At 32.0% G+C, this 12,594-nt stretch overlaps 1 protein-coding gene across 1 annotated transcript; it reads left to right on the top strand.

Moving 5' to 3' along the window:
• The first annotated feature begins 10,367 nt into the window (after positions 1-10,367).
• Positions 10,368-11,491, top strand: LOC105053637 (thaumatin-like protein 1b). Its single transcript, XM_019853675.2, has 2 exons — positions 10,368-10,495; positions 10,598-11,491. The coding sequence occupies exons 1-2, from the start codon at positions 10,441-10,443 to the stop codon at positions 11,266-11,268; spliced, it is 726 nt and encodes a 241-aa protein (XP_019709234.2). The 5' UTR covers positions 10,368-10,440; the 3' UTR covers positions 11,269-11,491.
• Positions 11,492-12,594: the final 1,103 nt, after the last annotated feature.

Here is a 12,594-nt window from a genome sequence, read left to right on the forward strand (position 1 = left end):
TAGTATTTGATACCTTTGTCAGATTTGACTACTCTAATCATTTTTTTTGATGATCTCTCAACATCTATTTTAAATTCTTTAAAAGCCTCAAATACATCAGTCTTATCAAATAGAAGGTATAGATACATATATCATGAATAATCATCAATGAATGTGATAAAATACTTTTCACCTATTAAACATAAGAAAAAAAATCTGCATCCATCAGTATAAATGATTTTCAAAGCTCCATCACTCCTTTTGATATCCTTTTTCGATGTATATGTCTGCTTTGCCTTTATACAGTCAATATAGGTTTCAAAATCAATGAAGTTTAATGATCCTAAGATCTCATCCCTCACTGACCATTTGACCTTCTCTTCAAAGATATGACCCAATCTCTAGTGCCATAACATAGAGGAGTTATCATTAATTCTATCTTTTTTATTACAAGAATAATTTGCAAAGAAAGACTACTCAAATGAATGATGCAAAGACAACTTATAAAGACCATCACACAATAACCAAAACCAACAACTCTAGAGTCTTTTTATTAGATCAAATTTAAAATTTCTAAAAGAAACATAAAAACCAACTTTATCCAATATTGGAACAAAAATTAAATTTTTAAAAAAAAATATATATAAAATCCTATTTAAACCTAAGAAAAATCTAAGACTATCTTGTAGCATCTAACTGTCTTGACAAGTGAATGTGCTTAATTTTTGGTGACAGTGGATCATTTACTTTCAGTCAGAGGCTTTCTTAATAGGAAGCCCTGCAAGTTGTTGGCAATGTGCATAGATACACCAGAATCAGTCACTAGGTAGAAATAAGAACATTTACTACATTGGATTCAAAACATATAAGAGAGTAAAGGGTACTTTTCTCTTGCAGCCATTTTTTGATACTTTATGCAGTTTTTCTTCAAATATTTTTCTTTTGCAGAAGAAGCATTTAATGACTTTATTAATAGCTTCACCTGATACTACAGCAGTATCTTCTTTTCTTTTGCTTTGGGTGCACCTTTTCTTTACCTTGTTTCTCACTGACTTGATGTGAAGCCAAATTCTCGCTCTCTATCTTCTCCCCTCAATCTGTCCTCCTCTTAAACATATTTGATTAGTAATTTATTAACTATCCACTCCTCATTATGTGGATTATAGGAGATCTTAAAGAGGTTATATTTTGATGGAAGAGAAGTAAGAATAAAATGGACTAGGAAAGCATCTGATATAGTTACCTTAATATCATTTAACTACTGCAATATCCCTCATCTCTATGATGTGCTTATGTATACCAGATTTGCCTATATATTTGTAGAGACTAATCTCATCATCAAGATGCTAGCTTTTGCTTTATCAAAGCTTACGAATTGCTACTCTGTAGTACTTAAAAAAATCATGTGCCTTTTTCACATAAAGGGATAGATCTCCTAATATGCTTGGCCATGTTGGATTTTATTAGGAGCAAACTTAGGCGATTGGAACACTCCTATTTTTTATAAAAGCTCTTCTATTTTGGTGTACTTTCATTCATAAGTGGTGAAGATTCATCTACTCAAAATATTAGATCAAGATCAACACATCTTAATATAAGCATTATTCTTTCTTTCCATTCTAAAAAAGTTGATCCATTAAGAAAAAAAAATTTCTATGCTGCTATCAATCATTATGAAAATTAATGTTGTAAAAGATATATGCTCACGTCATCATCAAATAATGAGATCAAATAAATTTAATTTAACTAAAGTAAATAAATTTCTTAATATTTAACTTTGATGGGCAACCAGGTGCATCATTATATCTCTTCTTTGGATGAGTACCATAACATGCTAGTGGCTACACTCGTTTAGTGATATATCATATCATCAGTAAGCTTAATAAAATATGCATATTAGGTATAAGCAAATACTATAAATTTGAATATGAAAATATCACTCAATCCAACATACAATCCTGCTATTTTATCCAACAAAACCTCGAATATGAAGATGCTCCATTGAGAGTGAATCAATACTTCAGTAGCTTAGATGCAATTATGATACTATTAAAAATTTTATTAGATCAATTAGGTTTATTCAAAATTATACTTTATAAAAAATTTATGGTTTTAAGAGTTTGTGGTCACTTTGGTGATCGCACCGAAACAATCAAACCAAAAATCTTCAATACCTTATAAATAGTATCAACAAATTTTACATGCAGAATATGGTAAGACGTAATTATGACATTATTAAAACTTTTTGGATGAATTATATTAATCCAGAATTAGATATTATAATTTTTTTTTGATTTTTTATGTTCTTGGTCACTTTGGTGATTACACTGAATCAATCAAACCAAAATCTTTCAAATCTTTAAAAATAGTGTCAATAAACTTTACATGCTAAACATGGTATGAATACATTATCAAGAATATAATAATAAGCTTATAATATTTTATTTATATATAAATAAATTAAATAGTATATAAAAATATATAATATGCAATTTATGAACTTTTATGTAATACAATCAGATGCTAGGGACCATATCATAATTATAAGAGGATTTCATGTAATAAAGTTTTTTATGGGGACTAAATAATAATCTAGGAGTCTTTATGTAATAAACTCTATTATAAGAATTAAAATATAATTTTAGAAGGATCTTTATGTAATATATACTTTTTCAAGTGCTTAAATGCAAAAATCTCCTTATTTAGTAAACGGATCCAATTGAGTTTCGAATTTTGGGTCGGAACCCAAAACTCGAACCCACTAAACTTTTCTTCTTCCTTTCAATCACCTGAACCTGTTTTTTCTTTTTCTCTCTATTTCTGATCGCACATGGTGGGGACAGCGGAAGTCAAATGCCCCCTCCTTGGCCATATGCTGGCTAGCAGTCACCAAAAAGGTCTAATCGACGGACCACCACTATCTCCCAGAGCTTTCATAATTGAATAGAGGTGGAAGGGCCGCAGCTAGCACTCTTTCGACCAAATTCAAGTCGACGATTGTTGGAAGACCACAATCAATGGACTGCCGCCCCTTCCCTAGGACCCACCACTAGTTTTTCTAGTGATTGGGAGGGGAACTGCCAGTTAATTGAGATCCGATGGTTTCTTCCTTGCCAATAAACCTCCTTATTTATTTATTCACTGAAACAGTAGATTGGTTGTTAGAGATCAAGGACCGACATGGCGGCTTGATGCGATGGTTGTTGAAGGTCGACTGAAGTCCAACCATCAAGAATGGAGGAGGGAGGGCATAATGGTGGGAAATCATGGATACCATCAGCCCTCTTCTTCTCCTTATAATATTCATTTATTTGTTTATTCAAATAATTCTAGTCCTTTAAAAAATAAATTTCATATCCTTTAAAATAAATAAATAAATAGTAATCACAAATCCTTTATAGAATCCAGGAATAGATCATGATCATGATAACTCTAATTATAAGCAACCGATTAGGATGGCCAGTCAAATCTACATCCATGTAAACTTTATATGGATACGAAGACTTCAATCTTTAAGTCAAAAATCTATATGGCTCTGATACCACAATATAAAAACTTTATAGAGCAATAAAATTTATATGAAAAAGAAGCCATTGAAGTATTATCTAGGATCTCTCAAGTCAGCCTGCATCTACTTATAGTAAATCAGCCTGCAATCACCTGCAGCTATTAGAGAACCAAGCTGAAAGTACTCCTCACTTTCATTGAGCAGCATCTTGATTTTTCAATTCTAACTCTGAGTATAACCGATAGGAAGGATCTCATAAACTCTCGATGTGTTAGGCACTAAGTCCATAGGGGATGTCCTTTTATAACATACCTCACCTATCAGAGATAGTATCTGAATCAATCATAAAAACTAGATAATGGATGTTATTCATGATGGTTGTATTGAGTTTAACTTTATCAAACCATCAAATATTATCCTAACACTTTATCAGAGGTTTATCTTTAGTCAAAGTCTAGATCCATTTAAAACATGTAAAATAAACTCCAATGCGTGTTAGCGTGGGCCACAATTGGATAGGATTAATCAGATAAAATTTGAATAGGATCATGATGAGAGGAGGAAAGAGTGGTAAATTAATCTATGATATAATGCTTTCCATGTTATAGAGAAAGGTCACCTAGAAGGAGAGGTTTACTTTTGCCTGTGGGACTTGGTCAGGAGCAATGTGCATGACTCTTTATCCCACTCGCTCTCCTCATATCCTCCCCCTAGCTGCCAAATTAGTCATGGCTCATCTTATAAAACTCATCCCTCCTCTACTACCATCGAGGACACTCACCCATGAGGAAGGACCAATGGATATGTCATACCATCTCTTATCAAAAATAAATAAAAAATAAGAAAAGAGAAGAAAGGGCCAATGAAAATGCCAGATAGATTGTAATATTTAATTAAAAAGAAAGAAGGAAAAGGAGAAAAAGGGCCAATAGGTGTATCAAACAATCTTATCTTATAAATGAATAAATAACAAGAAGAGACAAGAAGGGGCCAATGGATGTTTACAGTTATTTTTTAAAAGAGATTTCTTTCCAAGATATCTCTATCAGATATACTTCAATTTAAAATTGAATTCTTGTGACTTTAAAAAGATGCTTGTGCTACTTAACCATTGTAAATAACTATTGATCTTAAACTTCAGTTTAAAGTGAAGAGTTACATATTTATAGATGAAAAGTCATGTAGTTATAGATTGAAAGGTCATGTATCTATAGATTAAAAAGTGACACATCTAGGGAAAGATATCTTTGCACCTATTCATATTCTATAAATATAGAGCCTTGTAATTGAAAATAGTAATTTTTTTTTCATCTTAAAACCTTTAGTTCTCTTTCTAATTTCTAAATAACTTTTGAGAGAGTTCTTAGAAATCTATTCAAAATTACTATTAATTTACAGATTACATATCTAGGAAAAGGTGTCTTCGCATCTATTCATACTCTATAAATATAGAGCCTTGTAACTAGAAATAGTAATTTTCTACCTTTCATCCTAAATCTTTATTTTTCTTTCTAGTTTCTAAATAGTTTCCTAGAGCGTTCTTAGAAATCTCTTCAAATTGCTATCTATAGAATTTTATAAGGTTTTATTGTATCCTAGGGCTAATTTTCCATAAACTTGTTGGCAAACTTATTTGAATAGGGATAAATATCACTTTAAAGATAGCGATTTATATGTTTCAGAGCCTTAAATTTTTCATTATTTTATCTAATTAAACCACTCCTTCCCAATAATATTAAGATGATATTTGCGATGGCTACCGAATCAAGTACTATTGTCAAAATCATGACTCAAGACTTTGTCAAATTGGATTAATTTGATGGAACCAACTTCACTTGGAAGGAAAAATGATGTTTCTCCTGACTAACTGAAGATTGTATACATATTAGATCCGACATTGCAGCCTTTTCCTATGGAACACTACAAGATACTAAAGAGATTAAGAATGAATGGAGAAGAGGCGATAAGAGGATGAATTTATTTGTCGATGCCACATTTTGAATGTATTATCCATGGTCTCTATAACCTCTATGTTTCTCTCTAATTCCTCAAGAAATTTGAAAAGCATGGGAAGAGAAATATACTACTAAAAGATAAGGTATGGATAAATTTTTAATTATAAAATATTTTAAATCTACATTAAGCGACAACATACCCATCAGAGATCAAGTGCCTGAATTGCAAATTCTGGTGATAGACTCTATCATCTTAAAATTATTATTCTTGAGTCACTTCTAGTAGGGTAATTATTAGAAATTTTTTTACTTAAAATAATTATAGGAATAAGCTTCTGCATATGACAGAAGATTTCACTATAGAACAAATACCAAAGCATCTCAAGATTGAGGAAAAATCTAGAAAATGTGATGCTATATATCTGAATTCTAAAGCAAATGCTATTAATGAAAATGGGTCTATTAAAATCCTGAACTCTAAACACAAGAAGAGTCTCATAGTGCAAAATATAAATTCTAGTTTCAAGAAGAATAGCAATCCCAACAAAAGGAATAAATAAAGTTATCATTATGGAAAGAAAGGCCATTATATTCATGAGTGCAGGTATCATAAGAATGAGAAGAAGTAGTAAAAGATGTAGCTAATAGTAATGCAAATATAGTGGAAGAAGAAGTCAAAATCTTGTTGGCATGATTTTTGCATTACAAGTTGATACGGTCACTGAATGACATATGGCAACTATGAACCAATCATTTGATTGGTGGCTTGACTCTAACACAATAATACATATTTGTAATGATAAAAGGTAGTTCAAGAATGATGAGATTGTTGCTATTGGACAAAAAGTATTGATAGAAAATCATAGTCTTGCCAAAGTATTTGGAAAGGGACAATTGAACTCTACTTCATTTCTAGAAAGAAACTAACTTTATTGAATATACTACATATTCCAAAAATCAAAAAAAAAATCTTGTATCTGCTAGCCTTTTATGTAAGAATGGCTTTAGAGCCATTCCAAAGTCTAATAAGTTGATTTTGTCTAACAATGAGGCATCTATTGGGAAAGGTTATTCTTGTAAGGCTATGTTCAAACTCAATCTTGGTAGTGATAAAATATCTCTAAATTTTGCTTATATTATTGATTCTTCTTCTTTATGGTGTGCTAGATTAGTATATTTAAATTTTAAGTCTTTGCATTATATGTATAAGCATGGATATATTTCTTATAAGCATGAAGATAATTATAAGTATGAAATCTATATTCAAGAAAAAATCACCAAAAAATCTTTTCCTAAGGTAGAAAAGAAAATACAAATATTAGAATTAATACATTCTAATATTTATGAATTGAATGGAATTCTAACAAGAGATGATAAAAATATATACTTTTTAACATTTATAAATGATTTCTCTAGATACACATATGCATATCTATTGAGAAGCAGAGATGAAGCATTTAATTTCATTAAATGTTATAAAGTAGAATCGAAAGGAAATGAAAATTAAGATTCTCTATAGTGATGGTTGTGGAGAATAGTTTTCTAATAAATTTACTACTTATTATGAAGGACATGGTATCATACACTAGAAATTAACACCATGTACATCTCAATAAAATGGTTTGGCTAAAAAAAAATAGAACTTTAGCTGATATGCTTAATACAATAGTTTTTTTTTGTAACAATACAATGGTTTTAAATGGTAAACTATCTCTAAATTTATGGGAAGCATTACATACCATGTTCATAATAAAATTTTATCTAGAAAAATTCAGATTTCACCTTATAATTATAGAAGAGAAGAAACCAAATCTAAACCATCTTAAAATGGGGGTGTTTGGCCTTTTATAGAGTTTATGATCCAAAAAGAACTAAATTAGGGCCAAGAGGGATAAAATATGTATTTATGGGATATGCTGAAAATTCAAAGGCTTACAAATTATTAGACTTAAAGTCTAATTCATAGTAGAAACAAGAGGTGCATAATTTACTAAAGATAAATTCTACTCTCACTTTTACCGGAGCCTATTCCCATAATTGATAATTTACCAACCCTACAATCTAGTTTAACTCCTAGTACATCTAATAATAAGAGCAATAAAAAAAAGAAAAATAATATTTTCTCTGAACCAGTAGAAGTAGGAAGATAAAAAAGAAAAATTTGGATCCTAATTTATTTCTTCCCAATCTATAGTCTTCTTATAGAAGGTAGTAGAACCATTGTGCTCAATGGAATATACATCTTATTAAATATTGAAGATAATCCTAAGACATATAGGGAGGCAATGGCTTCAAGAAATGCAGTTTCATAAAAGAAGCTATAAATGATGAAATAGACTCAGTATTGTCTAACAATTCTTGCATTCTTGTAGATTTATCTCAAGGATCAAAATCTATAAGATGTGATGTAAGTGGGCATTTAGAAGAAAATATAGTACATATGGGTCTATACAAACCTTCAAGGCTAGATTATAGTCAAGAGATATACATAGAAGAAAGGCACATATTATTTTGATATATATGCTTCGATAGCAAGAATAACATCTGGGAGAGGTTTTATTATATTAGCTTCAATTTATAATTTACATATTTATCAATGGATATTAAAACAACATTCTTAAATGATGACATTGATGGAAGTTTATATGAACAATCAGAAAATTTTGTTCTTCCTAGAAATGAAAAGAAAGTTTGTAACTTGGTCAAATCATTATACAATTTAAAGAAAGTTCCAAAGTAATGGCATGAAAAGTTTGATTCAATAATTTTGTTAAATAGATTCATATATAATAATGCTGATAAATATATTTACTCTAAATTTATTGATAATTGTGATGTGATCATTTGTTTTTATATGGATAACTTGCTGATTTTGAGACCAATTTAGAACATATATCTTAGACTAAGAAGTATCTAAATTCAAAATGAAAGATCTTAGTGAAGTATATACTATCTTAAGCATAAAGGTTAAGAAGCATAGTGGGGCTATGCTTTAGATCAATCTTATTATATCGAAAATATATTCATGAGGTTTAAATATCTTGGAATAAAGAAAGTAAGTACCCTATATGATTCCAAGATCTATTTAGTGTATAATTGATGTGGGACTAGATATATGCTTGCATATTTCTTACACTTTCCCCATTCACTTAAGCTTATCAAGTAGGAAAGTGACGAGCTTCTCCCATTTTTGCTCTCAAATAAAACCCCAGCCTTTGCATCTTCACCCTTTGTGGGATCCTACAACATATGTTGAATGAGTTCTTCGATTTTCTATAATTATAATCATTCCAAGTGACTTTGGCTTCGAGCTTGAGAACATGTTTCTAGTACTTAGTGGGCTTTCTTTAGTTCTCAATATGCAAAAAAATCTTATAACAATTTAGGACTCATTTGGTTCACGAGAAATGGAAGGGGCAAAATACAATTTCGAAGAAGTGGAGGAGAGTCTTCTTGTTTGATTGAAGTTTTAAGGAAAAAAAATAGAAAAAGCTCTTTTTATGGAAAGACACTTTTTATATTTTATGAAAAGTATAAATCCAGAGAAGAGATGGGTTTTAGAACTTTTTATGGAATGAAAATTAGTGGCTCCCTTTTCTTTTTAAAAATATCATTTTAAAATTATCCCTATAAATATTAATATAATATTATATTTTTATTATCCTAATATTTATATTAATATAATATAATAAATTTTTATATTAATATATTAATTTTTATATTAATATAATATTAATACTATATCAATAAATTTGTTATTAAAATATTTATATTGTATATATATACATATATATTAGTGTTGTATTAATATAATCACTTATTATGATCTATTATGATATTATATTATATTTATATTAATATAATATTTATATAGAGTTTGAAAGCACAAAGATATGGTTTTATATCATTAACGGTATAATAGGTATTTTACATAATTTTTTTAAAAAATTGGATGTTTTAACTGAGATAAATCATTTTTTCACGATCAACTAAATATATTAAAACCATATTTCTAAGAAGCAAAGTTCTTCTCGTGAATTAAACAAGTCCTTAGTGAAAGAAAGGGACTTGATTATTTTTCAATTATATACATATTTAATTTTATTTAGATAATCTTTTCAATTTATTCTATTATTTTGGCAAAATATTCGAAATAGGTAAAACTGTAATATTTCTCAAATTTCTCTTTCATTAAAGAAAAAAACAAGAACTCGATTCATTTCCTTGTTTGACGAATTCCAACTTAAGATATTTAATAATAGTTAAGAAATCACTGTTAGATATATTCAATGCATGCACACAAGATGAGTGGCGGTTAATTATCCATCTCTAAAATTTCCTCTTACATTATGATAATATAATAATGTACTCTTATTTTCCACTTCCCTTGAAAAGAGAAGTTCATCATCGTCAAACTCATCCTTCTTTTTCGGCCAGTTTCTTCAAAGAACACAAGTTGCACGCATGTTTCTGGAAAACAAAACAAATGCAAGTGACAAAATCGCATACGGCACCCGACGAAGACTTCCTGCAAGTTTAGGAACAGATGAAATAACAAATTACTCTTTCCGACCAGTCCAACTTCTTTTTTTCTTTCTTTTTTGGTAAAACTTCATCCCATTATTTACTTCTTCCTAATTCGACTTGGTCCAAAGCACAAGAATTCCACTAACAAGCCAGACCCTCTGTTGTACGTATTTGTAAGTATATCGGGTGTGAAAGAGTTCCGCTGATCGGGCCAGGTCCTCTCTGTTAGCTGGCGTGAAAGAATTCCACTAATCTGTACCAAAAAAAAAAACAAAATTCCTCTAATCAAACAAGGACTGTTCAACTCCCTTCCATGCACGCAACGAATGGTCTCCACCTTATCGCCTCCCTTTTCCATTTATAAAATCAAAAATTTCCCCTATAAATACCCCCACAAACCTCAAGACTCTCACACCATCTCCTCCTCTCTTGCATTCGGAATCCCTCCAACGCAAGCCTTCCTAGTCCTCAATGGCCAACGCATCGCTTCTCTTCGCCATTTTCTACGCTGCCCTCCTCGTCCATGGTTTGTTTCACGTTCCATTTCAAGGCCTTTAGCCTTGTCTTCCATGTTACAAAATCTATCTAACTTCTACTAACAAAATCTATCTAACTTCTAAATTTTCAGGTGGGCTTTCAACTACGTTCACCTTCCAGAACAACTGCCCCAACACGGTCTGGCCTGGCATACAGAACAACCCTAATGTCCCTGCATTCCCGCAGACGGGCTTCGAGCTCGGCGCCTCGGCCTCCAACTCGATAACCTTCCCATCCAATTGGGCAGGCCGGATGTGGGGCCGGACCGGCTGCTCCACCGACGCGTCGGGGAGATTTACATGCCAGACCGGTGACTGCGGCACCGGGCAGGTCGCATGCAACGGCAACGGCGGCGCCCCACCCGCCTCGCTCCTCGAGTTCACCCTGCAGGGCGATGGCGGAAAGGATTTCTACGACGTGAGCTTGGTCGATGGCTTCAACTTGCCGGTCTCCATCGCTCCACAGGGTGTCTCGGGTTGCACCACCACATCATGCTCGGCGAACATCAACTCCCAGTGCCCGGCAGTGCTGCAGCTGACGGTATCTGGTGCCGTCGTTGGCTGCAAGAGCGCTTGCCTGGCTTTTAACCAGGACCAGTATTGCTGCACTGGACCCTATAACAGTCCGCAAACATGCAAGCCGACGAGCTATTCCGAGTTCTTCAAGAGCGAGTGTCCTCAAGCTTACAGTTATGCTTTTGATGATAGCAGCAGCACCTTCACTTGCACTGGGGCTAATTACCTCATTACCTTCTGTCCTTGAGAAGATTTGGTATCTCACCAAATCATTGTTTTCTACACTCTAATAATAATGTAAGAATAAAGCCCAAAATCCGGAGTGGTCGTGGGGCTCTAAAGTGGTGCAGTCATCCATCGACAGAACAAAATAATTCTTATTTCAAATAAATAAACTTATATTTACCCATGTGTTTGAGGTAAACATAGTCCCAAGTTGTATGAAGAGCAATAATAATTGGATTACGAGATATTTCATGTGCATTGCAAGTGCCAAATTCTAGTTTCCTAACCCATGTAAGTCATCATCTACAGTTTCTGAACCCCATTCCATGCTCCAAAACTGCTGGTTATCCATATTTATCCGTAAGTTCTGTGTATATGTATATATTTATATATTGGTATGTATATATGTGTGTCGATACATGCATGCATGCTCTAATCAATTCAAACTTTTGATTAGGAGAGAGGAATGATAAGAGGGTATAAGTGCTTGAACGTAGGTGTATGATGGAATCACAACCGTCTATATTTCCTCCAGTGTGATAATATTTGTCAAAGTTTATCTTCAGATCTATTGCATCTGCCCACCAAAATTTCCTTTAGGTTCGAAAATATAGGGTTGCATCAGATGTAAAAGAGTTCCATCTTTATGGTTAAGTTTTAATGGGCATGGTAATTGATATGTTAACCAGATTTTTTTTTTTTTTTCTTGTAGTTGCCTGTAAACCTTGCTTTGATCATAGGATAAAGCTAAATAAATAGGGATGGCAACAGATATGGATAGGATCGGCCAATTTCTGTATCCATTTCATAATTAAAAATCATATATTCATATCCATCCTATATCCACTTCGAATCGGAACAAGTAGAGATGCGGATCATATCGCACGGGTCAAATATATATAAACATGATAAAATAATAATAATTTTAAAAAAGATATATAGATTGAGGTTATATCAAGTTAGATTCGGAGCAGGACATATTATTATCTGTATCCAATTTGAACCTACTTCAAATATTTTTTTGGAATCTATATCCACTCCGAATTCTAACAAGATCAAGTAAAACCTGCTCCATCTAGATCTGATTGGATGGATATTCGTCGGATCGACAAAAATTATCATCCCCATAAACAAATATGCATGTTGTGTAGATCCGGCTAGCGCAATGCTAATATGACACTCTACTTATCCAAATACATCTTTTTATATATAATAAGGGATGCCCAAAAAAAACCACCCAACTTTATTAAAAAGGATGGATATACAATACAAAGTTTTTAGAGAAACAGCTCAAGTGAATTTGCTCTATAGGGGTGTTTGGTGACCAAAAAAGATCACCATGATAATC

Source organism: Elaeis guineensis, chromosome 11, assembly GCF_000442705.2.
Source record: "Elaeis guineensis isolate ETL-2024a chromosome 11, EG11, whole genome shotgun sequence".
Classification (NCBI taxonomy): domain Eukaryota; kingdom Viridiplantae; phylum Streptophyta; class Magnoliopsida; order Arecales; family Arecaceae; genus Elaeis; species Elaeis guineensis.

Bases quoted from the DNA above. Each gene is read 5' to 3' on its own strand.
- LOC105053637 (XM_019853675.2), top strand. From the start codon at position 10,441: ATGGCCAACGCATCGCTTCTCTTCGCCATTTTCTACGCTGCCCTCCTC. The intron at 10,496-10,597 runs GTTTGTTTCACG...CTAAATTTTCAG, and splicing joins CGCTGCCCTCCTCGTCCATG to GTGGGCTTTCAACTACGTTC.